The 23,907-nt window shown below is 33.5% G+C and overlaps 1 protein-coding gene across 1 annotated transcript in view; it reads left to right on the top strand.

Annotated features, from left to right (window-relative positions):
- The window catches only part of LOC122791686 (xanthine dehydrogenase/oxidase-like), a 1,688,659-nt gene that overhangs the window by 1,133,501 nt on the left and 531,251 nt on the right, over positions 1-23,907 (top strand). Inside the window, exon 25 of the mRNA XM_044059558.1 lies at positions 16,456-16,542. Coding sequence (XP_043915493.1) covers positions 16,456-16,542 — 87 coding nt within the window. The remainder of the gene's footprint in view (positions 1-16,455; positions 16,543-23,907) is intronic.

Raw genomic sequence — 23,907 nt, 5'->3', positions numbered from 1 at the left:
AGAATGAGACATTTTTTCAAAAATTGGTCAGAATGGTGGATAATATTTAAAAGAAAAATATGCAAAAATGTATTTAATATAGGAAAATGCAGAAAGAAAAAAGGTGTATAGAGAAATGCAAAAACCTGCTTTATTTAGTGTTGATAAAAATGAAAGGGAATGTTTTAGAAAAAAAGAGATCTATCAGATGAATCAAGAAAAAATAAAGCTTTATTATATAAGAAAAATATATTTTCGAAAACTAAAAAAGGGACAAGTGTCACCATATTTAAACAGAGAAGTAAAGGAAGACAGTGGTGTAATGAGAGAAATGAAAAATGAAGTAGGAAATTTTGAAAGAAATCAGAAAATATAATGACTATAGCAATAAGGTATGTAAAAGAGATTGCAAAAAAGAAATAAAAAGGAGAGAACAGTATAAAGTAAAACAGTTTGCAGAAGAAAAAATAAAGAAATAGAAAACATATTATAATAGAATCAGAAAATGTGAAGAAAGTAAATGTAAATTCAGCAGTTGGATTAGATGGTTTAGTATATCTAATGTATAAGGATTTAATACAATAGCAAAAAGAAATTTCAATAAAACTATTTAATGAATAGCAAAACTATGGTATTAATTATGATGAAATATGTAGAGAAGTTATGAGGTTTATATGGAAGAAAAGCGAAAAGAAGGAAATTAAAAAATGGAGACCAGTAATGTTGAATAATAATGGTTATAAACTATTTATGAATATATTTCAAAAAAGATTAGAAAATAAGCTGAAGTATATAACATAAGATGAAATTTATGGAAATAAGGGAAAAGGTGATGATTTTAAGGAATATGATTTGAAAAGGAAAATATGTCAGTATTGGGAATTGCTTTTAGAGAAGATAATACATTGAAGGAACAATGAGAGAAAAATCTGAGAAATGTAAAAGGACTAAGTATCATGTGGAATAGGTATATATTGTCCTTTAATAAAAAGTACATTTGATAAACACAATATGGATAGGAAAATAATCATATGTAGCTAGTATATATATATATATATATATATATATATATATATATATATATATATATATATATATATATATGATACCAACAGATTTGGAGAAAAAAGTTCAATGAAATTATATTTCAATTTATCTGGGATCGAGATTAAATCAAATGAAATGAGGGATGTTGTATATGGAAAAGGAGAAAGGGGAATAGAGGTTTAATAAATCCAATAGTATATTGAGCTTCATTGAATATGTACAGGATATTGGTATGGCTAAATAGAAAAGAAAATAAGTTGGTAATAAGTATATTTAAGGAAAATATAAAACATAATGGGATATAATTAAAACAAAGTAAAGGGAGATAGAATAGAGAAATGAAGATATAAGAATGTCTCAAGAAAAAATAAAACTATAGAAATTAAAGATAGAAGAAATAGAAGAAAACAGGAAAATATTATATAAAAATACAGTGTTATAAATTTAACATGTGAATCCATGCAAACATTTAACAGAAGAAAAATAAAAGCTATAAAGCAAAGAAATAATATATTGAATGACATGATTTCATATGCAGGTTGCAAATTAGTAAATTACCAGTTAAAGGAAATATGCCCTATAAAAATGAATGAATTTGTCTATTTTGCAGACAGTTAGAAACAAATGAACAGAAAATAACACCAACCACAAGGTAAAGCTGGCAGATAAAAGAAAACCTTGTGTAACTGCTCCAGTCCTCTAACAGTTGGTACAACAAAGGTATGATACATGGATGAACATGAACCAAGAGCTTTTAATACAAACAAAAACTAAAAACTCGTATTTAGGCACTTTCATTCCTTATTTTATTAGAAATATAAACCACACAGGAACTTCATCAGAAAAACCTTTGAATCTAAACTTCTCAAATTTAAATAGTCCGCCAAAAATGACATCACACATTTTGCACCAATAAACAGCAATTTAAATATATATCATTTAACTTTTTAAAGATCTTATAATTTCATTTTAAAACACATTTTAAATTAACTGTTTCATTTAAACTATGGAGTCTACCCATCCTTAAAAGGACCTACCAATAGACTTCCCTGACTTCAAGAAAATTAAATGCTGTTACAAGCCTGCTTTCCTCTATTTGCTCAAGAACACACAAAAAAAAAAAACATATGAAAATTAACACATTCAGCTGTATGCTTTGCCAAAACATTTATCCCCATTCTTTACTACTCTAATATGTTCCCTCACTCTCATTCTGAGTTGTTGAATACTCTTGCCAACATAATTCCCAGAATCTGAACTGTATACGGCTACATAAACAATACCTGAGCTATGGCAATTATACCAGTATATTTTTATGGGGAAACATAACATTTCTTGTAGTAATTAAAAATCTACACTACCTGCAATCTCAACATGCAAAGGTCCCCACTGATCTAGTAAATCTTTTGTTTTCAAAGATTAAATTCTAACATTTTTTTAATATTAATAAACTTTTTAAAAATAAATTTCTGGACCTCGCCTATTACTTGCATTAACTTCTTGTTACCCTTTACTATTTTCCAGTTACTTTTAATAATAATCATAATTTCTACACTATCTGTACTCATAGGGACTGGAAAAGCAGGACTATTTTACATTGTAGTACTCCTGTTTGCTTCATTTCCTATTGTACTACTTCCACTTTCTGTTCTAATCAAAAGTTTAAATTGTGTCATCCTGTCTTTCTTAACATCTATTTCTATTTCAATTTACTCATCTAGGGGATAGCCTGTATACAAAAATAATTTTCTAATAAACTCTACTTCTTCCTTAAAAATGTTATCCTCACTAATGACTTAATTAATATGAGTCAATTGTCTCCTGTATATATTTTGTTGTATAAAATGGGGATGATAACTTGAACAGTAAAGATAATTATTTTGAAAAGTTTTTTTTTCTGTAAATAGATGTCATAAAACATTTCTCTTCAACACCCATTATTATATTAATATGTAAAAAGTTGATCTGAGTCCCCTTACCACTAATAATAAAATTGAGCCAGGAAATAATATCATTTAATTATTTCATGAACAAATTAAAACTTTCATATATCTCCTTCCCAAATAAAAATCATATCACTAAATCATCTATACAACCTTACATACTTAAAAAGTGGAAGTTCAACTAAAAAATTGTGTTCCCACCAACATAATACTAAATTAGCAAATGAGGGGGTGAATTTTGCCCCCATTGATACTCTGGTAGTTAATTGAAACAGTCCTCTTGCAAATTAAAAAAATAATTTCTAAAAAGAATATTCATAAAAACACTTACTAAATTTAACTTGTATTGTTCCATTTGTTCACTTTCATGTAAATACTTCCTGATAAACTCTATCCCTTCTTTTTGTTTAATACTAGCATACAGTGATTCTAGATCTACTGTTCCTAAAAATCTCTCATCTTCTTTAAAATCATAGTCCCTGAAACATTCTATTAATGACCATGGATCTTTCAAATAAAAAGAGCTTCGCTGTACAATATTATTTAAAATTGCATCCAAATAGCTTGAAATTGTCACTGTTTTGTTCCTAAATGCTGAAACTACCAGTTGAAATAGTGGGTTAACACAATCTTTATGTTTTTTAGGTATACCAAATAGAATACCTAACTCAGGTTGTTCTACATTCAAATATGAGTAAACCTTAAAATTTATATATTTCTGATTAAGTAATGCAAACAGACATTCACCAGTTTTATTATAACATTTTTAATATAGTCCTTACTAACTTTCCTATACTCTTCCCCTTCTAAAATTTTTTAAATTTCTTTTTCATATCGGGCTTGCTCCATAATCACCATGCCACAGCTTTGTCCACTTTCATAAACCTCAAATACTTGCACTGTATCAAATTAACTAAAGCATTTAGTTATTGAGCATTTAAATTAAACATTTTATATTTATATTTCTGCCTCACCATGTTATCAAATCCAGCTTCTCAAGTCTTATTAAACACCTCTAAAGTGTTTATTGCTGGTGGATTAAAGCAACTTGGTCTCTGAATTACTACTTCACGTTCATTGTTGACACCATGCAAAATGTACTTTAAATTATATTTCCTAATACAGAATTTTAAAAATCAATAATTAAATCTGTATATGAAACAATTTTTGCAGGAATAAATGTAAATGCTTTCATCAGAACACTAATTTCATCACTGTTAAAATTCTTCATTGATACATTAAAAATCAGAAAATGTGTGGATGTCACAATATTGATTCATTCTTTTCTACATTGATTTCATTTGTTACATTTGTTGCATTGATCTTATTGACTTCATTAAAATCATTGCTATTCACTCTAGAGTTCATCTTCCTCTGCCTCTCTTTCCCCTGTTAGTGTTGTTGTTGTTCCTGTTTCCACCAGGAGTTTGTGTTTTATTCCCCATCCAAAATATTGGGAGTGATAGGGGAGGGGGAGGAAGAAGGGGGACTACATAGGATCATAGGAGGTTACAAGGCTAATGGCCCTGGGGCCCTTACAAGCACAACCAAGTGTTTATCCCCAAAAAAGAAACCTCAGTCAGGACCTGTCACCCCTGTCAATGAGGGGCAAATGTGGAACCCCTGAGACAAATTTATGGTTTCCCATCCAGTCATCAAGGTTGCAAATGAAGAGGTTCAGTGAGGTACTCTGACATGTATGGGAAGTCTATTTTAGAGATGGAACAGCCTCTGGGAGACAAACCTGTCTCTGCAGCAGGTTTTGTTGATGTAGCATATTAGATTTAGGTCTATCGAGCGGGTAATGCACGAGAAGTTAGACTTATGGATATGGAGCATTTCTAGTAGGGCAGGGTCCAATATTGCCTTGTAAGCAAGACACAGATCACCTTTGAGCAATCTGTATGATACTGAGTAGTGATAGTGATTTCAGCATGTCCACATAGGACAGGTGTTGGAGGCCATAGGTTCTCTTTGTGAGGTATTTCTGTGGCCTTTCCAGTTGGTGGAGGTGTTTGGAGAGGTACATACCAAACTGGGCATTATACTAAATTATAGGCCTAATGAGGGAGGAGTACAGAGAGGTAATAACCTCCTTTTTTCTGGATGAAATCCACTTACTTATGAGATGAATCAAGTGAAAGGCTTTTCTGACCACAGCCGCCACATGATGGTCGAATGTGAGATTGTTGTCAATGTGAGTACCCAGGTCTCTCATCACAGGTTGTGTGCTTAGGTGGTTGCTGTTGATGTGGTAATCAGTAGGGGCTATGTTTTTGGTGACTGGTACATTAATACATTTTTTTGCATTTAACTTAAGGCCATGACTTTGGCACAAGTCATTTGTTGCTGTGAGACCCTCTTGTAGTATGTTAACATCATCTGGAGAGTCAATGGCAGCACCAAATTTACAGCCATCCACAAACCTGGTCAGCCACAGGCCCTTTTTCTTTGCCTGGACCTCTAAGAAGTAAAAGTTAAACAGTAGAGGTCCCTGGACAGATCAGGTCTGCTGTCAGAGTTGGTGGCACCTATTTTGACTTTGTGGGTCCTATCAGTGAGCCAGTTGGCCACCACTTGATGGGATAGGCATTAACACAAAATTGTGTTAGCTTTTTGATGATGCCTGAGTGGAGGTTGTGTTAAAGACCTTGGCCAGATCAAGGTAAGCTGTATGTACTGACTTTCCCTCATCCAGGGCTTTGGTGACAGTCTCAAAGAAGTCAACCAGGTTCAATAGGCAAGATCTGCTCTTGTTGAATCTGAACTGGGTGGGGACAAGTGCTTGGAGATTGCCTATGTCCTTGTTTATGAGATCCATAATAATATGCTCAATGGCTTTACAGATCAGACTTGTCAAGCTAATGGGATGATAGTTTCCTGGGCCAGTAGTGGCAACACCTTTGTGCAAGGGATGACAATGTCAATTATCCACTCTAATGGAATGAAGCCTGTAATTAGGATGTGGTTGAATAGGGTGCTCAATGATGAAGCTAGTTTTTGCTACAGATGGTGCAGAATACAGCTTGTGATACTGTCAGGTTACATGGAAGCTGTGTTTTTGTCTTGAATAGGGCCTTTAACATTTGATCTACAGAGATGTGATGTGTGGAACAAGTATCAGGGATGAAAACTGGGCCTTTGGGGCGATAAGGGGTGAAGCTTGCACTGAACCCATCAGTTAGCAGGTTGGCTAAGTCAACAGGATCAGTATAAGTGGTACCATTATGTACTAATTTGGAACAAACCTGGGCTTTGCCATGGAGGTTCCTGACATAACTGATGATGGATTTATGATTTCCCTTTTGGTTCAGAGGCTAGTTTCAACTCATAATTGGCTTTGGAGGTTTTCACTAGTGATCTAATTTGCTTGTTGAGACTGAGGAGGGAGTTTTTCAAATTTGGAATTCGTTCCTTTTTATCCTTGGATATCAGTTTCTTCCTTTTGTTGTAAAGTCTGTTGATCGAGGATGTCCACCAGACAGGTTTGTGTTTCCTTGAGGAGCAGGTTTTAGTTCTGTTGGGTATGGCTGAATCCATGCAGTTGTACAGGTGCTTGTGTACTGCATTGGTGTACTGTTCAGCACAGTTGTCTTCATCCTTTGAGGGGGTTGGTGGTGTGAAGCTACTGATACCTTCCCTTAGGAGGTTGTAGTCAGCTTTTGAGAAGTATTTTAGCCTGGTTACAGCTGGAGAGGGGTTGGGTGGGACAGAAACTTTGAATGAGACAGACCGATGATCTGATCTCACCATGGAAGAATATATTATGGGAGTGGTGCAGTGGTTGCATATGTTGGTGAGAACCAAGTCCAGAATGTCAACTCCCCTTATGGGGGATGAGATTAGCTGGTCTAGTGCATTAGAACTGATGAAGTCAAGGAATTGTTGGGTGAGTGCATTAGTGCAGGGATAGGTCACCCAGTCTATGGTGGGGTAGTTGAAGTCACCAATGATCAGGGTGTTAGGAGGTACCTTAATGGAGTCAAGTAGGTCCAGATAGGAGGACTGGTGTCCTGAGCAATGGAGGGGGGCCTATAGCTGGCTATAACTTGGATTGGTGTCTTGCCAACTGTCAGTTGCACCTAGAGTAAATCCAGTGCATCATGCTGGAAAACCAGTCTGGAGGTGTGTCTGTCCTTAATGAAGATAGAGACTCTGCCACCCTTAGTCTTTAAGACCTCATTTTGGGGTCAGAAAGTGTGGAATGTGGTATAGCCTGGTAAGGAAGGAGTGCTGTCTGCAGCCCTGGACCATGTTTCTGTGACCATACAGACATTGGTGCCTTTCAGTGTGAGGAGAGCCTCCAGTGAGTGCATTTTCAGGTTAAGGCTCCTAACATTAAGCAACATGACCTTCAGTTGGCTTTTTAACAGATCTTTTATGTTGGAAGATTTGTCTTTGGGACATAGCTTAAAAAAGATACAATTGGGGAGGCAAGACCCTGACCAAGATCCAGAACCCCAGGAGTGACAGGTGGAAGCCATCTCTGGCAAAGCATTGAGACCACTTAACCACTAGTTCTTGTATTACCTATGCTATCTCCTTCCTCATATCCAGTACTCATTTCATCACCTCTATTTTCCACATTGTTCATAGTAACATTATCAAAGGAATTTAATTGTCCCACATCGTTACCTACAGTGTCAGTGTTACTATGTTCATCTATGGTGGCCCTTGTTGTATTTACTTGTCCCCATTTATTCAGTGTTAAAAAAGAAATGTGATTATTACTGTATGCCCATGCATCCCTTTTTAAATTTTTATTCTTCTTTGCTATCAGACTTGCCACCAATCATTCTGTTTTGATACCAATTCTAAACCACAATTCCAATTCCAAGAATGCCGGAACCAAAGTTTATTGCAAAGCTTTCAAGTAAAAACCCTTCCTCAGTACTAGTATAATGCAGTATAGTTGCTCATTCTAAATAAGAACATATTAAAAATCATGTGATCACAGTCAGACAATGATCAAACCCAAGCAATAAAGTAATTAGAACATAGCGGATATATACATTAAATAGTTACATAAAAATATTTTATAGAAGATAATTAGAAAAAATTGGAACATTTTAATGGCTATGCTAGAATTACAACAAATTCTGGATGATAGACCAAGTTTTACGTATAGAAATCCAAATAACTTGAAAAGGAGACTTTGTTATAAGGATTTTAAATCCTCTAATGGCAGCCATATTATGCATAAAACAGGTACCTTTCCATGTTTAAATTGTAGTTGTTGTATATACATTTCTCCAAATAGTAATACATTTGTTCATCCAGTAACAAAGAAAAATGATGTCTTTTATTGTGTGGCTACATGCAATACCATGCAAGTGGTATACTTAGCAACCTGTGTAAACTACTCCTCCTTCTATGTGGGGAAAAGTACTACAAAATTAAAAGAGCAATTAATTGAGCACAAATCAGACATATATAGGCAGGTTTCGCTAAATGCTCTAAGTAAACATATTTTAGATATGGGCCCTGAACATCAATTTAAATTTAGAGTGATTGAGCAGGTTTCTAGGCAGACTAGAGGTGGGGATGTTAATAAAGTGTCAGAAAATAAAGAATATAATTGGATTGTAAGGTTACAGGCAGATCTACAGCCATGGTTAAATAATACTGTTAGTATTAAGCCTATTTTACTTAAAAGGCAAAAGCAATTGCATTAATGGTGAAATTGTACACTTTTTATATATGATTCTTTTATTGCTTGATGTTTATAGTAAAAATAACTTTGAGTATTAGACATATGTTTAAATATCTAATATACAACAACCGCTGGATGGATATTAAAAAGAAACAACTCGTAGTCAAGTAATGCCCGATTTATTGCAAAACACTGGCGCCTCGGCTTGTACTAAGCCTTCAAGGAGTAAATTCGCAATGTTACTAACTCATTTTATACCCACTAACATCCAATAAAACATTCAATTCATTAATTAATTAAGAAGTTAAGGATTAAAATACCTAAAAATATGCATTTGAACAATTTCATTTAAAAATGTATTTTAAACTACATAACACATTTCAAATAACAATCAACATTTAAACTTTGTGGGACCAAAGTCCCAAGCTTCAAAATAAAAACTATCTCTGTATAATAACCTGTTTCTCTTATTGTTCACATTCTCCATATTTATTTGTTCTAATATTGTAGCTGTTAAATCTTTAGGATCACTAGCATGATGCAATTTAAAATGCTAAGCCAAGGGACTTTCTTCTTTCTTTGCTTTAATGCCCCTAATATGTCCCAACAGTCTAGTTTTAAACATTCTCTGTGTCTGACCTATATAAAATTTATTACATCCACATTTTATTGCATAAACTACACTCTCTGTAAGGCAGTTAAATGCTGCAACAGCCTTAAACCTAATATTATTAATAACAGGAAAAGTACTCACAATATATTTGCAACCCAAACATCTACCACATGGTGCAGTACCTATGAATTTAATATGCTGTATTAACCTTTCTGTTGGTCTACTAAATTTAGTTTGAACTAACATATCTTTGAGTCTAGTCCCTCTCTTATAAGAAAATGTTAACTTCTGTTCTGCCAAACCTTTCAACTCTTGATACTTTGATAAAAATTGACAGTAATGCTTTATACTATATTTAACTGTCTCACTAAGTATATCAAATGTTAGAACTACAAAAACATTTTTATTAATATCTTTATATGTCCTTATATTATCTTTTGATAGTCTAATAACCTCATTACTGCATATCCCATATCTCACATTTTGACTCTGTTCATACTATTCTCTACATTATTCATGTCATCTTGCCTATTTTCAAACATCTCTGTTGTTCTTAATAGTTCTTTTTCAAAATCTTCATCATTATTACAAATCCTAGATATCCTTAAAAATTCACCATAAAGTAAATATTCTAATGTATGAGTTGGATGACAACTATTGCCTGACATAAATTGGTTTACCACATCAATTTTTTTATGTAACTTGGTGACCACCCCTTTTCCAGAAATGCCTTTTAACACTATATCTAAAAAAGGAATTTCTGTACCCCACTGTACTATGTTTAAATATGTTTCTAAATATTTTTATCTAACTATTTAATATATATATCCTCTATGTTCTAATTATTTTATGTTGGGTTTGATCATTGGCTGACTGTGATCACCTGATTTTAATATGTTCTTATTTAGAATGAGCAACTGTACTGTATTATACTAGCACTGAGAAAGGGTTGTTACCCAAAAGCTTTGCAATAAACTTTGGTTCTGGCATTCTTGGAGTTGGAATTGTGGTTTATGGTTTTGTGTTTTCTGACTTCTCATTTACCACTGCATCAGCTTTTAGTGTTTATTTATTTATTTATTTATTGACATTATTTAACCAGGAAAGTCCACTGGGTCAGTAACCCATTTTCAGTGGAGGCCCGGGGAGAAAAGCACCACAAATACATAGACAATGTCGACAAAAGTTTTAATATAAGTTTTAACAAATATTGCAAATATAAGAAGCAAACATAGTACAATGTGACACTTCTTAGGGTTTACATTAGTATACATTAGGAGTCATTAAATACAGATACAGGAAAAAATGTTACACCTGTAGAACAGCATGGACATTAAAAACAGTACCATCTGTGGTGTGAGTGAAGAAAGAGAAAAAATGTATAGTAGATATGAAGAAATTGGAAGACTTTTTAATATCTTGCACCATCCTAACATTTAGTTAATGGGCTATCTTTAGGGTGGTTTGTTTGTGTGGCAGGTGCAGAATGGATTATTTATGTAATGAGATTTTAAAGCTGTCTTAAAGGTTTTTGTGTGGTCAATTTCAGTTATATGGTATGGTAAGTTGTTCCATAATTTGGCAATGCTATGGGAGTACAGACATTGTCCTGCTCTTTTGTTGGGTTTTGTTATGGTTAGCAGGTACTTGGAGGATCTTAGTGTTCTGTTAGGAACATAGGTATGTAGAGTTGAGTTGAGTGCTGGACAGTCATTGGGTTTGTAGATTAGCTTGTGTGCTATGGTTAGTTGGGTATATTGGAGGTGATGGGAAAACTCTAGCCAGTTCAGGTCAGTGATAGTTTGGCAGTGATTAGAATGGTAAGGTGTTCCAGAGGCAAATTTGGATATCTTATAATAACAAGATTGAAGTTTATTACTAAGAGTTGAGTGAAGGTTGGTAAAAATGGCACTACCATATAGGAGGGAGGGGGTAAGTAATGTACTGGTAAGTTTTATTTTGGTGTGGTTATCCAGGTAATGTTTGTGGTGATATAGTTTTCATAATTTAAAGTGTGTTTTCTTTATAGAGTCGAGGATATGTGGTTCATAATTGAGCTTGTCGTCTATTGTTATGCCTAGCAGTTTGACTGTTTTCACTATTTTGATTTCTGTACCATCCTTAGCAAGGATTTTAAAGTCAATGCCATGTGATTTTGTAGAGAAAAGTAAAATTTTAGTTTTTTGGGGGGGGTTAACATTAGATGTGCATTAAAAAGCCATGATTCAATAGAAGTAAAGGCTTTTGTATAACTATGAGGAGATCTGAGAAATTGTTGGAGGTGAATATTAGCATAAAATCATCGACATATTGGATAAGGTTTTGGATATGGGGGGTTTATGAAGATAGTTGATAAAGGTATTAAACAGTAGTGGTCCTAGAATGGATCTTTGTGGGGCCCCTATGTTGTTATTTTGATAATCAGATTGCACATTATGCCACCTTACTGATTGTTCCCTATTGTGTAGGTAAGAGATGAACCATTTAAGGGATTTAGGGGAGCATCCTAATTTTGATAGTTTTGATAGCAGCTTAGTATTTGTGTTGATGCCAGTTTTCTCACATAACTCTTAAAATGTATTGAACAACACATGTTTCAAAATTATTTCATTGATTTTTATAATTTCTTCTTTCACAGCTTGTAACTTAGAACTGTTGTGTTTTATGAGATGCTTAAATACTTCAAACCAGTGTTATTATATATCTGCACTAGTTCTTGCTATATCTTATCTTCATAATTAATCCCATTTGGGAATTTATACACACAGTCTCTTAGGGAATTGCGTAAGTTCAATGAATCTCTTTAAATAAAATACATCATATTCTAAAGTTTTGTATTTACTTAATTTATTTCCCAAATCAAAAATTAACAACTTACAATTCACTGAATTGGCCACACTGGTCATATTATCACTGTTAACTTGCTGTTCATTTTCATCAAATTGACTAACAACTGGAGACTTAACATGTTTGTCAATAAAATTTATATTTTGTTGCATGGCCACATCGGTCTCCACACTATCACTCAGTGAAGCTAGAGAGTCAGGACCAATGAGTCTTTCATTACTTCTGTTACCAAAAATGTTCCAATAGGCATTTTCCATTTGTTCAATTAAATTATGAGAAGTCTGACTTAGGATTTCTAAACCACTGGGAATTGGATAAACACTTATATTCAGTAAGATGTCTTTGCTCTGGTTAACCCAAAATATATTTCCATTCCTTGTTCACTTGTTCCACCATTAGAGCCTAGATAAACTATCAGGAATCAAACAACTTAAAGTAAAACACAACCACAAGGTAAAACTGACAGACAAAAGAAAACTGTGTGCAACTGCTCCATTCCTGTAACAGTTGGTTCAACAAAGGTAAGAAACATGGATGGACATGAACCAAGAGCTATTAATCCAAACAAAAACTAAAAACTTGTATTTAAGTGCTTTTGTTCCTTCTTTTATTGCAAATATAAACCACACTGGAACTTAAACCTTTGAATCTAAGCTTCTCAAATTTAAATAGACCACCAAAAATGGCATCACAAAAGCTTGAGATGTTATAGTAGAGCTATGGAAGATCATTTGAGAATGAGACATTTTTTTCAAAAATTGGTTAAAATGATGGATAATATTTAAAAGAAAAATATAAAATAATTTATTTTATATAGAAAATAGCAAAAGATAGAAAGAAAAAAGGAGCATAGAGAAATGCAAAAATGAAAATGTTGCTTTATTTAATCTTGATAAAAATGAAAGGGAATATTTTAGAAAAGAAAAGATCTATCAGAAGAATCCAGAAAAAATAAAACTTTATTATATAAGAAAAAATATTTCTAAAAGGAAAAAAGGAAGAAGTGTCACCACATTTAAGCAGAGGAATAAAGGAAGACAGTGGTATAATGAGAAAAATGAAGTAGGTAAAATTGAAAGAAAGCAGACATATAATGATTATAGTAGTAAGGTATAAAAAGAAATAAAAAGGAGAGAACACTATAAAGTAAACCAGTATGCAGAAGAAGTAAATAAAGAAATAGAAAAACAAATTACAATAATAGAATTAGAAAAGGTGATGAAGAAAGTAAATGCAAACTCAGCAGCTGGACCAGATGGTATAGGATATCTAATGTATTAGGATTTAATATAATAGCAAAAAGAAATGTTAACAAAATATTTAATGAATAGCAAAATGATGGTATTAATTATGAAAAAATGTAGAGGAGTTATGAGGTTTATATGGAAGAAAGGTGTAAAAAAGGAAATTAAACAATGGAGATCAGTAATGTTGAATAATAATGATTATAAACTATTTATGAATATATTTCAAAGAAGATTAAAAATAAGTTGAACTATATACCAAAGACAAAATTTATGGTGATAAAGAAAAAGGAAGTCAAGAATTATTAATAGTAATTAGAGAAACGGTAGATGACATTAAGAAAAGAAAAAAATGAAGTGAAACTAATAATGTCTGATATTGATAAAGCATTTGATTTTATAGAGCATGATATTTTATGGAAAATAATAAGAGTATATTTTTGGTAGAAAGATGAAATTATGTGAATTAATGTATAAAAAACATTAAAATTAAGGTTTTAGTAAATAGTTAAGTGAAGAAATAGAAATGAATAGATGTGTTAAATAAGGATATCCAATGAGTAATATTTTGTTTGCAATGGTAATCAATAGTGTAATAAAAGGAATAAATGAAGGAATGAAAAAGAGTAAACATGTACAAGAAATTGTGTGTCCTATTATTATGACTTACACTGAAAATATAATTTTAACAGCTAAGAATGGAGAAGAAATTAAAAAGGTAGCTATGAATATGAAGATAGATTGTGAAAGGTTGGATTAAAAATTAACAAAGAAAAATTTAAGGGTTTTGATAATGATAAGGAGTTGGAAGGAATATGATTTGAACAGAAAAAGAAAAAAAATATCAGTATTAGGAATTGCTTTTAAAGAAGATAATATATTGAAGGAGCAATGGGAGAAAATTTTGAAAGATTTAAAAGGATTGTGTCATGTGGAATAAGTATAGATTGGCCTTTAATAAAAAGCACATTTGTCCCTCAGGGTTCAATGTTTAGATCCTACTCTTCCAGCAAAACACACCTCACCCTTCAACAGAAACTACAGGCAGGATTGCATGAGCTTTGTGCATGGCTCCAAAATAATAAACTTTTATTACAATGTAAGAGAATCAGTGTGATGCTTTTCTTTACCCCTCAGAGACTTGCCTCCTATACTTCTCCACCTAAAGGACATTAAAGGTAATCTTATTGCAAATGTTTCAAAGCAAAAATACCTATAGCTTACTCATGACCCTTCAGTGAATGTTTCGCTTGCTAGGGTATCATATCAACTTAAACTATGCTATTGTATCTCCCACCTTCTTACACCTGCATCATGCTCAGTTATAGCCATAAATGCCCAAATGGCAACATTAGAATACACTGTTATTCTCCTTTGCATTCAATAATCCCACAAATTATACAAATTACAAATCACCAAAAACAGAATTTGCAAATTCATTCTTCACCTTGACCTCACCACACATCACTGTGACCTACTAAAAAAAAATCAACTGGTTACCTATTACCAACAGATCTACTCTTCGACTCAGTACTTATTCTGTTTCTTGGATACTACCCACCACTAAAAAGATTAATCCTAATCAGAGCCAAAGTACTCCCTCCTTTGCAGTCAGGATGATCTCCTTACTCTGGCGAGGCCAACAGTCAATACAGGCTTAGGTGAAAGTGCTTTCATCAGACTAGGCCCACCTCTGTAGAATCACCATATAAAGTAAGAAAGAAGAAGAGTCTACAGGCCTTCAAAACAACATTAAAAATAACATTTAATTAATAATTCTAAATGCATTGCTTTCATGGTACAGTCTAAAATGCTATGCAGTTTTTCTTTTGTATACTATAACTAGGTTCATTGTATCAGTCTTTACTGTGGTCACGACAGCACATATGTTGTAAATATGCCCACACATGTATATAGAACCTAAGTCTAGAATATGTGTACAGAATAACATTTTGTTTGATATAAGACTGTGTCTTATAATGTGTTATCCACTCAAAATACCTGTTGCCTTATCTAATTTTGAGATTTTGTATCTTTGAATGTTGTTGTACCACTGCAGGTACTTGTTTCGTAACCATCTTACTTACCCAGTTAAGAAATGTCCAATAAATAAATAAATAAATAAATAAGTACATACATACATACATACATATATAAACATGATTGTGATGGGGCTACCATTCTGGCAACTATTAAAACAGCTTCCATTTGAGCCCTAAGTTCCATATGTATGCCCAGTAGCACTTCAGGTTTGGGAATACAATAAACATTGCATGGGATGTTAAACACTGCTATGAGTGATGTAAATCTGCAGAGGGTCCTGCCATCTTAGAAACAGATGATTCTGTTATGTTGTTTAAGTCTCCACTGGGGAACAACAGTGAAATATTCACCTTCGATCACACATTTCTCCCATTCCACCAAAAAACAAATAAGTGGCCATTTCTCCTGAATATCTCTCCATCACTAATCAGCTTCTGTTGCACCTGGACCATTATCTGATCCTAGGTCATCTGGGTTGTTGTTAAGGTTTTATCTGTACATCATCACATATGTGAGACTCACTTACTACTACTAACTTGGCACATTGGCATTTGCCTAAAACATGTTGCTTAGCATAGCATTTATTAATTATTTCTTGGGTATTTTTTTTCTTTCATACTTTTGGCAGAGTTTCCAGAAGATTCTTCATAATCAGGCATTCATTGTTAACTGCAACATAAAGCTAGCATTCAGAGACCACAAAAATGACTTGTTATTTACATTTTTCACCAGAGATGGTATAAATTAGGCATTTGTATTGGAGGCAGATGATACTTCTCTGTGGATATATGTGTTTATCTGTTTTCTTTATTCACTACTAGATTCATGACTTACCATAGGGACTAAGCAATGTATTACAAACATAGTGCAAATGTATAGTAATTCTATTTTCTGATTTCTTGATACTTTTGGAAGCATTCATTCATGATTGGTGGTCTTAGGATATGTGTTAATATCCATCAGGAAGGCAATACATTGAAATTGTTCTGCTTCTTACTAGCAAACTTTGAGAATAGCTGAACTATTGCCAAGATCTACTGGATAATTATGCTGAAATTGTTTCTGATTTCTTATCTTCATTTACAGGTTGGCTTTATGAAGAATGGAAAAATTGTTGCTTTGGATGTCACATATTATAGCAATGCAGGCAACAGCATGGATCTGTCAATTGCTGTAAGGCACATATTTACTTTTTTATTCTCTACATCATAGTCTGTGCATGACCACTACCATTTGATCAGCAGTGTCCATTCAGCAGATAACACTCTGATATTGTGCCCTAACCTGAGCATTATGATACATTGTCATAATACTAACATATGGCATATTTTGTGGTGCATTCCCTTTCAGTATGGTAACTGTCTTGGAATTCTGATCTGCAACTTGTTAGATGACCAAAGGAGAAATATAGGCATTCAGTGAACATAGGATAGGATATCAAGCATCTTAATAAAACAGAAAACATGGACCTCTTTGCTTAATATTGCCCCAAGAGGAGAGATGATACAAAGAAAATTATGTACAACATGACTAGAAAAGGTACTATAAATTTCTGGCTTGGACAATCAACTTTTCCTTATATGTTAATGTAAGAAAAGGCTTCTTTTTACAGGTCTGTTCCAGGTCAGAAGCTAATCTAAAGAGTGGAAAATAGCCACATACAGTATTGATGTATTACATTCAGAGTGAAGCTATTGGGTTTGCTAGAAAGGTATATAAATCAGGAGGTAATAGAAGGCTATTTAGGGAACCATTTTTCTTAACTGGCTTTTGGAGTAATAATTTAGTAAGAAATTGGAATTAGTTGTAAACAATACATATGCTTGATTAATTTGTTGCAATGTGATTTTAATGTATTATACAAGTCCTATACTGTCAGAATTTGCTTTGCTTATTTTTTTTTAAATAATTTTAGAAAGTAAATTTTCAGCCTCTTTGTACAATTGCATATGTAAACATTTTTCAGGATAAAGTAGACTGAATCTAGCTTGACAAAGCACATATACATTTTTGCTAACTAAAAGAAATCTTTGAGTTTTTGTGCCTGCCTAACTGTTGCACCTAGGTCCTTCCAGCTGTCCATCCTAGTTCCCCACCACTTCCACTTATCCTGTTCCCTATAAAATATATTGTATGCCTGTATTACTGCTGTTTCTGCCTTGCCACTCTATCTGTGATTTTTTTTCACTTATGTACCACTCCATTCTGGAAACAGTGCTTCCTTATGTCTAGGATAACTTGAGCACATTTCATTTATGCCCTTTCGTTATTCTGTAATCCTGCCCTGTCTCTCTTGTTATAGTGCTTCAGTATCACCTACCATTACTTTGTGAACTCAGATCATATCCCCTTCATCACAACATATTTAGGGCGTATAGTCTTCGACTGCTGAGTCTCTCCTTGTATTAATCCAGGGTGGCATCCTTGCAAGCTATGTTGCCTTCTTCTGTACTTTCCCTATCATATTTGTTTTTCCCCTCCCTTTAGGGCCTCCTGCACTGGGTAACAGTATCTCAGTTTGCATCTTATCAGTGGCCAGCAAAGGGAAAACATTGTTTTCTTATACCTAGAATCCTTTTCTTTCCTATTCCTGTTCCAGGACTTTACCCACAATGGATGCAACTTACTTCTAGTTTAGACAGAATGCCCTACAGTTATCTAGATTGAATATAAGCTGTCAGCTTTAAAGGGATGCTACCAGCCAAGCCATATCCCTTGTGATGGTCATTCCTCCATCTTCAACTACTCCACCTTCCATTTTGGTTTGTACATTAAGAAGTTTATCCTGCTGTCCATGCTGTAGGTTAGGTGTATCACATACAAACTGAATAAGGTAAGGTTCAAAACTGAAACCTTCAGTACACCAGTGATCACTTCCCTATCCCATAATTTCCATATATTGACTGAGTCCTGTCTTCCAACCTTTTCTCCACCCATTTGCACATTTTTCTTTATCTTTATCTATTAGGTTTTTAGTAGTCTTCTGTGTGACACAGACTCAAAAGACTTGCCAGTATCCAGGTAAATAATATATACTTACTAACTCACCACCCCGCATTTATTTTGTTGCACAGTCATACAACAGGATGAGCTTGGTTTAAAGCAGCTGTGTGTACTAAACCAGTGTTGACTTCTATCCTGGATGTTGTTTATTCCTGGAAATTAGTTAACATATTCTTCAGGGTATTTTCTTTTTTAAAATGGATGAACTAGCTTTGGGGCCTTTTACTTTATCATTTAGTGCCTTCATTTCTTTCTGTACTTCTTTTTTATTTGTTATCCTGTCTGTGTCTTTCTTTCCTTAATTAATCTGCCTTCAACCTGGATTTCTTCATTTTGCTACAGTGAACTGATGAAAATGGAAGACAGCAACTCAATTAGAGTTTGGATCTGATTTTTTTTTTATTTGCTTACTTATACCTTCTGTTGTCCATTAGTTATTTGCTTATCTCTGTTTCTTTTCCTTTTATCTCTCTTGCATACCTAAGCAATTTATACCCCCCCCCCACTGACTCCCTACATCCTTCACTTACCATTTCCACACTGACCTTTCTTATCTCTCTGGTTGTCTTGTTTACTTTCTTCTTTGTAAAACTTTTTCAACTGAGCTTCTGTCTTCTTTTCATGTTTTGTAGTTTCTATCCCCAGCTCTAAGTACTTCTGTTATATCTCATTTGCACTATATTTATTTCCTTGACTTGCCAAGTCTACCATTTCTTTTTAACCTTTTCTTTTTTTATTGATATCCAAAAGTCATTTGCTTCACACAAATCTTCATTTACTATTTCAACTATGTTGCCTTAGTTTGCTCCTAGGGGCAGTTTTAGACTAGATGGGTTAAGAACAGAGGTTGAGGATGGGGACTGGGCGTCCTAATGACTCTGGATTAAAGGTCCCTAAATAATGTTGGAGTTTGGTTGTCACCAAGCCTCCAAAAGCTCTTAAAGTCTAAATGTTCTGTGATGCATATTATATCTTACGTTTACAGCAGACAAAAAAAACCTGGGTCTATTTTAAAATCTCAAAGTCTGACAATATCGAATACGATATTGTCGACACGAGAATACCGAAAGTGCACTACACCGAACGTTTAAATGGAAAATCTCCATAGGGAGAGATTTCTGTTTACTTCAATGTAGTGCATTCTCGGAGTTGGTATATTTAAGTAGGGGTGGTGTGGTTGGTGCAGGGGGGATTGCCCCCTGCCTACACACTATTTATTTATTTTTTTTAATTAATTAATTTTTTTTGGTTTCGATGGTTTAAGACTTCGATCACTAAAGTTTGAGCTTTAGTGATTCGAAGTTTTAAACCTTTGAGATTATAATATAGACCCAAAAATCTCACTTGTGTTTATGACTGTCAGAACAAATAAAATATGCATATTTTGCTATAACATATAAAATGATAGAAATATAATTTTTTCTAAGAAGAGGTATTTTGTTATTTCATAAAATACACTAATGATATACTTCAGATATATATTGAGTTTGTCCATCTAACTGAATGCAAAATGTATGTTGGTTGGAAACCAAATGGCACAAAAAAAGCACACAAATGGCTATGTAAGACATGATGCCTAGAAATATAGTGCTAGATCTCTGTAGCTATATGAAATAATATAACAGGTTTCTTAGAAGATGTTTTGCCTATCAACAACAGAATGCGGGTATGCTGAAATGTCTCTGTATCTATATCTATCTATATCTATGTCTATCTATATCTATCTATCTGCACACACACACACACACACACACACACACATATATATATATATATATATATATATATATATATATATATATATGTATATATATATATATATATATATATATATATATATATATATATATGTATATATATATATATATATATATATATGTAGATATATATATATATATATATATATATATGTAATTATATATACAATGGGTCTATTTCTTCTTACTGAATGCACAGTTCAAAGAATATTAGTTTGCAGACTCTGGCTTGTCCAAAATACAGTTTTCCGAAATCACATTTCACCAGAACTTATATGTGCAAAAATGACAGCATGTGTATGTAGTGTTAGGTATGCCTTTACATTTTTCCTACATTTGAATGTGGTTGTAGAATGTGCCTGTTCTTAATACGGTTAATGTAACATCCTTGATTGGTGGTGAATATTAGAGTGGCAAATCGTATAGAGGCAGAGAAATTTTAGTGATTGAAGGCAATCTTAAAGTTATAGTAAATTGTTTTTACACCTCTTGTAACTTTGAATTGGAGATTGAACTGCAGTAAGGCTGGGGAAATCTACCCTTGCTGTCACTGTAGTGCAATCTCAGAGTTGGTATAGAAGCAGGTGGTGTGGGGGATGTGTATTTTTTGTTTTTATTAATTTTGTTTGTTTATTTTTAGTATTTTGTAGTTCGTGAGAGTGTGTGCTTGGACTGCTGTAGTTTCGGCAAATTGGTTTTGTTTACATAACGTTTTGAACTGTGCATTCGATAAGAAGTAGACCCGTATATACATGTGTCTGTGTGTGTGTGTGTGTGTGTGTGTGTGTGTGTGTGTGTGTGTGTGTGTGTGTGTGTGTGTGTATTGTACTTTACTGTATATACTTCTAAACATAGGCTCATAAGTACAGAGACAAAAACATCCCTATTATGGCAAGTAAATGAAACTTTTATTTCTCATGTAAGTAGAGGTCAGTAAAGTATTCTAGCCCATTATTGTTCTCCTCATACTGACCACACATTCATCACAACATTCCCAGTAAAAACAAATTATAAAGCAAAATATCAGACTGCAACAATAAAAAAGAATATGATATATATATATATATATATATATATATATATATATATATATATATATATATATATATATATGTGTGTGTGTGTGTGTGTGTGTGTGTATGTGTGTATGTGCATATTTGTGAGTTTATTCTTGAATTTTAAAACCTGGCAATGTCGAACATGAAAATACCATGATGAGAATATTGAAAGCCAGGGATGCTAATGACCACAAGAGCAAAGTGTATCAAACAATGAATCACCTGACCTGTGACTGTGAGGACAGAGAAAGAAAGAAAGAAGTGCCAACAGGCAAGTCCAGGTGTTATAGTCCTTGACATTCCCAGCATGGATATTCTCTTCATGGCATTTCCATTTTTCTCATTGCCACATTCAAAACATCTGTAGTATGCATATATATAGAAACAGAGAGAAAGAGAGAGATAGAGGCAGATAGATTTTAGATATACTTTTGTTTGATAAAAATACCTATGAATTGTGCTTCCATTGTAATTAGAATTTAGTGCATATATATTTTGGGCATTACTTTCACTTACCATTTTGAGCAAAGTTCAAATAGTTCCTCATTGGAAAAGGGGTTTAACTGCAGACTGTAACAACATTTTTCTGAAACATTGGATATGCTACCTGTATATAAGAGGCCATAGGTTAGTTCTCCAAGTAGTTCATAATAAAAAATGGGCAATTATCATGAGAGACTTGATGACAAAACACATTCAAGAATGCTATCCTGCTCCCATGGATTTCACTGCATCTCAGTCCTGATTTACATGGCAGAACACTACCATTGTCAGTACATGAGGTTTAGGTCTCACCATACATATGCAGTAACAGAAAATTGCCTTACCTGGTAAAATATTTTACACACAAGTGTGTGTGTGTGTGTGTGTGTATATATGTATATATATATATATATATATATATATATATAGATACATATATATATATATAGATATATATAGATATAGATATATATATATATATAGATATAGATATATATATATATATATATATATATATATATACACATATATATTTTTACATACACACACACACACACACACACACACACACACACACACACACACACACACACACACACACACAAAATTTGAATTAATGAACACAGTTATAGACATGATCATTCTGACAACCTAATGGGAAACAACTATAATGCATTTTGTCAGTCTGACACATTTAACTATCTCTATAGACTGATTAGTGGAGCTTGTTTATACAACATTATGCTTCTGAAACAGTCTGACATTTTCTAATAAAGATTTTGGACATCAAATTTAGATAGTCAGTATAACACTACTTAGATTCAGGGGAACTCACAGGATTTTTTGCAGGGGGTGCAAACCCAGAGCCCCCCCAGCCATTCCAGTGTCCCATTACTTGGCTATTTCTCCCCAGTTGCCATAAAAACTGTTCAAAACTCTCAGTGTGTATATTGTTTTGTGCTTTACTTCTACAATGATTGCAGATATTTGGATTTAATTTACAACCTTTACTTAAAATTTTATAGCACAAACACTGATAGACATTTGCTAAACAAAGCAATAGTGTTACAATGAAAACAGAATTAGCATTAAAGCTTCTTTACCTTTGAAACTCACATTCATTGAAACAGCATTGAAACCCACATTAAAGAAAATACATCTGGCCAGTGGCACGTTAAGTTTACCTTTGGACTGTTTTCAAACCATAGGCCCCTTGCACACATTTTTAGGGCCATACAAATGTTCTTTGATTCACCTTACTGATTGTATTAATAATAATATACAAATTGAATTGGTTCCACTTTATAATCTTGAAATACTGAAATTTTGAATTTCAGTATCCCGAGACTATAAAGTCGAATGTTCCAAATCCTGATACCCCAAAGCCGCAAAACACAAAATCATGAACATATACACACCATACACCACACAATACATTCATCATCCAACCCACACTACAAGAAACCAACAAACAAAACACACACAAACACAAACCAACAAACCTGCACTACACTACTGTGCCCCCACACCCCCCTACTTATATAGACTAACTCCGAGATTGCACCAAACAGAAAAAGACAGCAAACTCACCACTACACAATCTACAGTAACCTCACACACACACACACACACACACACACACACACACACACACACACACACACACACACACACACACACACACACACACACACACACATCACAAATATATAAACACCACCACTTTCAACACTTAAACATTCATACTTTTACCTGCTTACCCTAACCCCCACATAAAACTTCCAAACACACTCACATACACTCAAACACATACCTAAAACCCAGCAAAATACCCGCTTACCTTACATACCAGCTAAATCCACAGACTACACATTACATCCTACACACACTACATTCAGCGTCAAATACCAGAACACCATTACCGCGAATTCGACATTTCCGGATTCATGCTTATGGAGTTATATATAGCTATATATTTGAATATAATATATATTTAATTCAAGATTTCAGTATTCCGAGATTATAAAGTGGAACCATTGAATTATATCCCTTGTATAATACAGCACCACTTGTTAGTGTGTTTTAAATTTATAGTTTTGAACATTTTTCCAGTAAGCAATGAAAGAAAACATACAGACAAATAATGACAAACTGTCCAGTTTAGAACATTTCAACCATAAAAGGCCACTCAGATGTCTGTCATTACAATCCACCAATATCATCAGTTAATATACACA

This window comes from Protopterus annectens, chromosome 1.part2 (assembly GCF_019279795.1).
Source record: "Protopterus annectens isolate FY-2018-M chromosome 1.part2, PAN1.0, whole genome shotgun sequence".
Classification (NCBI taxonomy): domain Eukaryota; kingdom Metazoa; phylum Chordata; order Ceratodontiformes; family Protopteridae; genus Protopterus; species Protopterus annectens.
The sequence above is the reverse complement of the archived record's forward strand: the minus strand, read 5'-3'. Positions and strand labels throughout refer to the sequence as shown.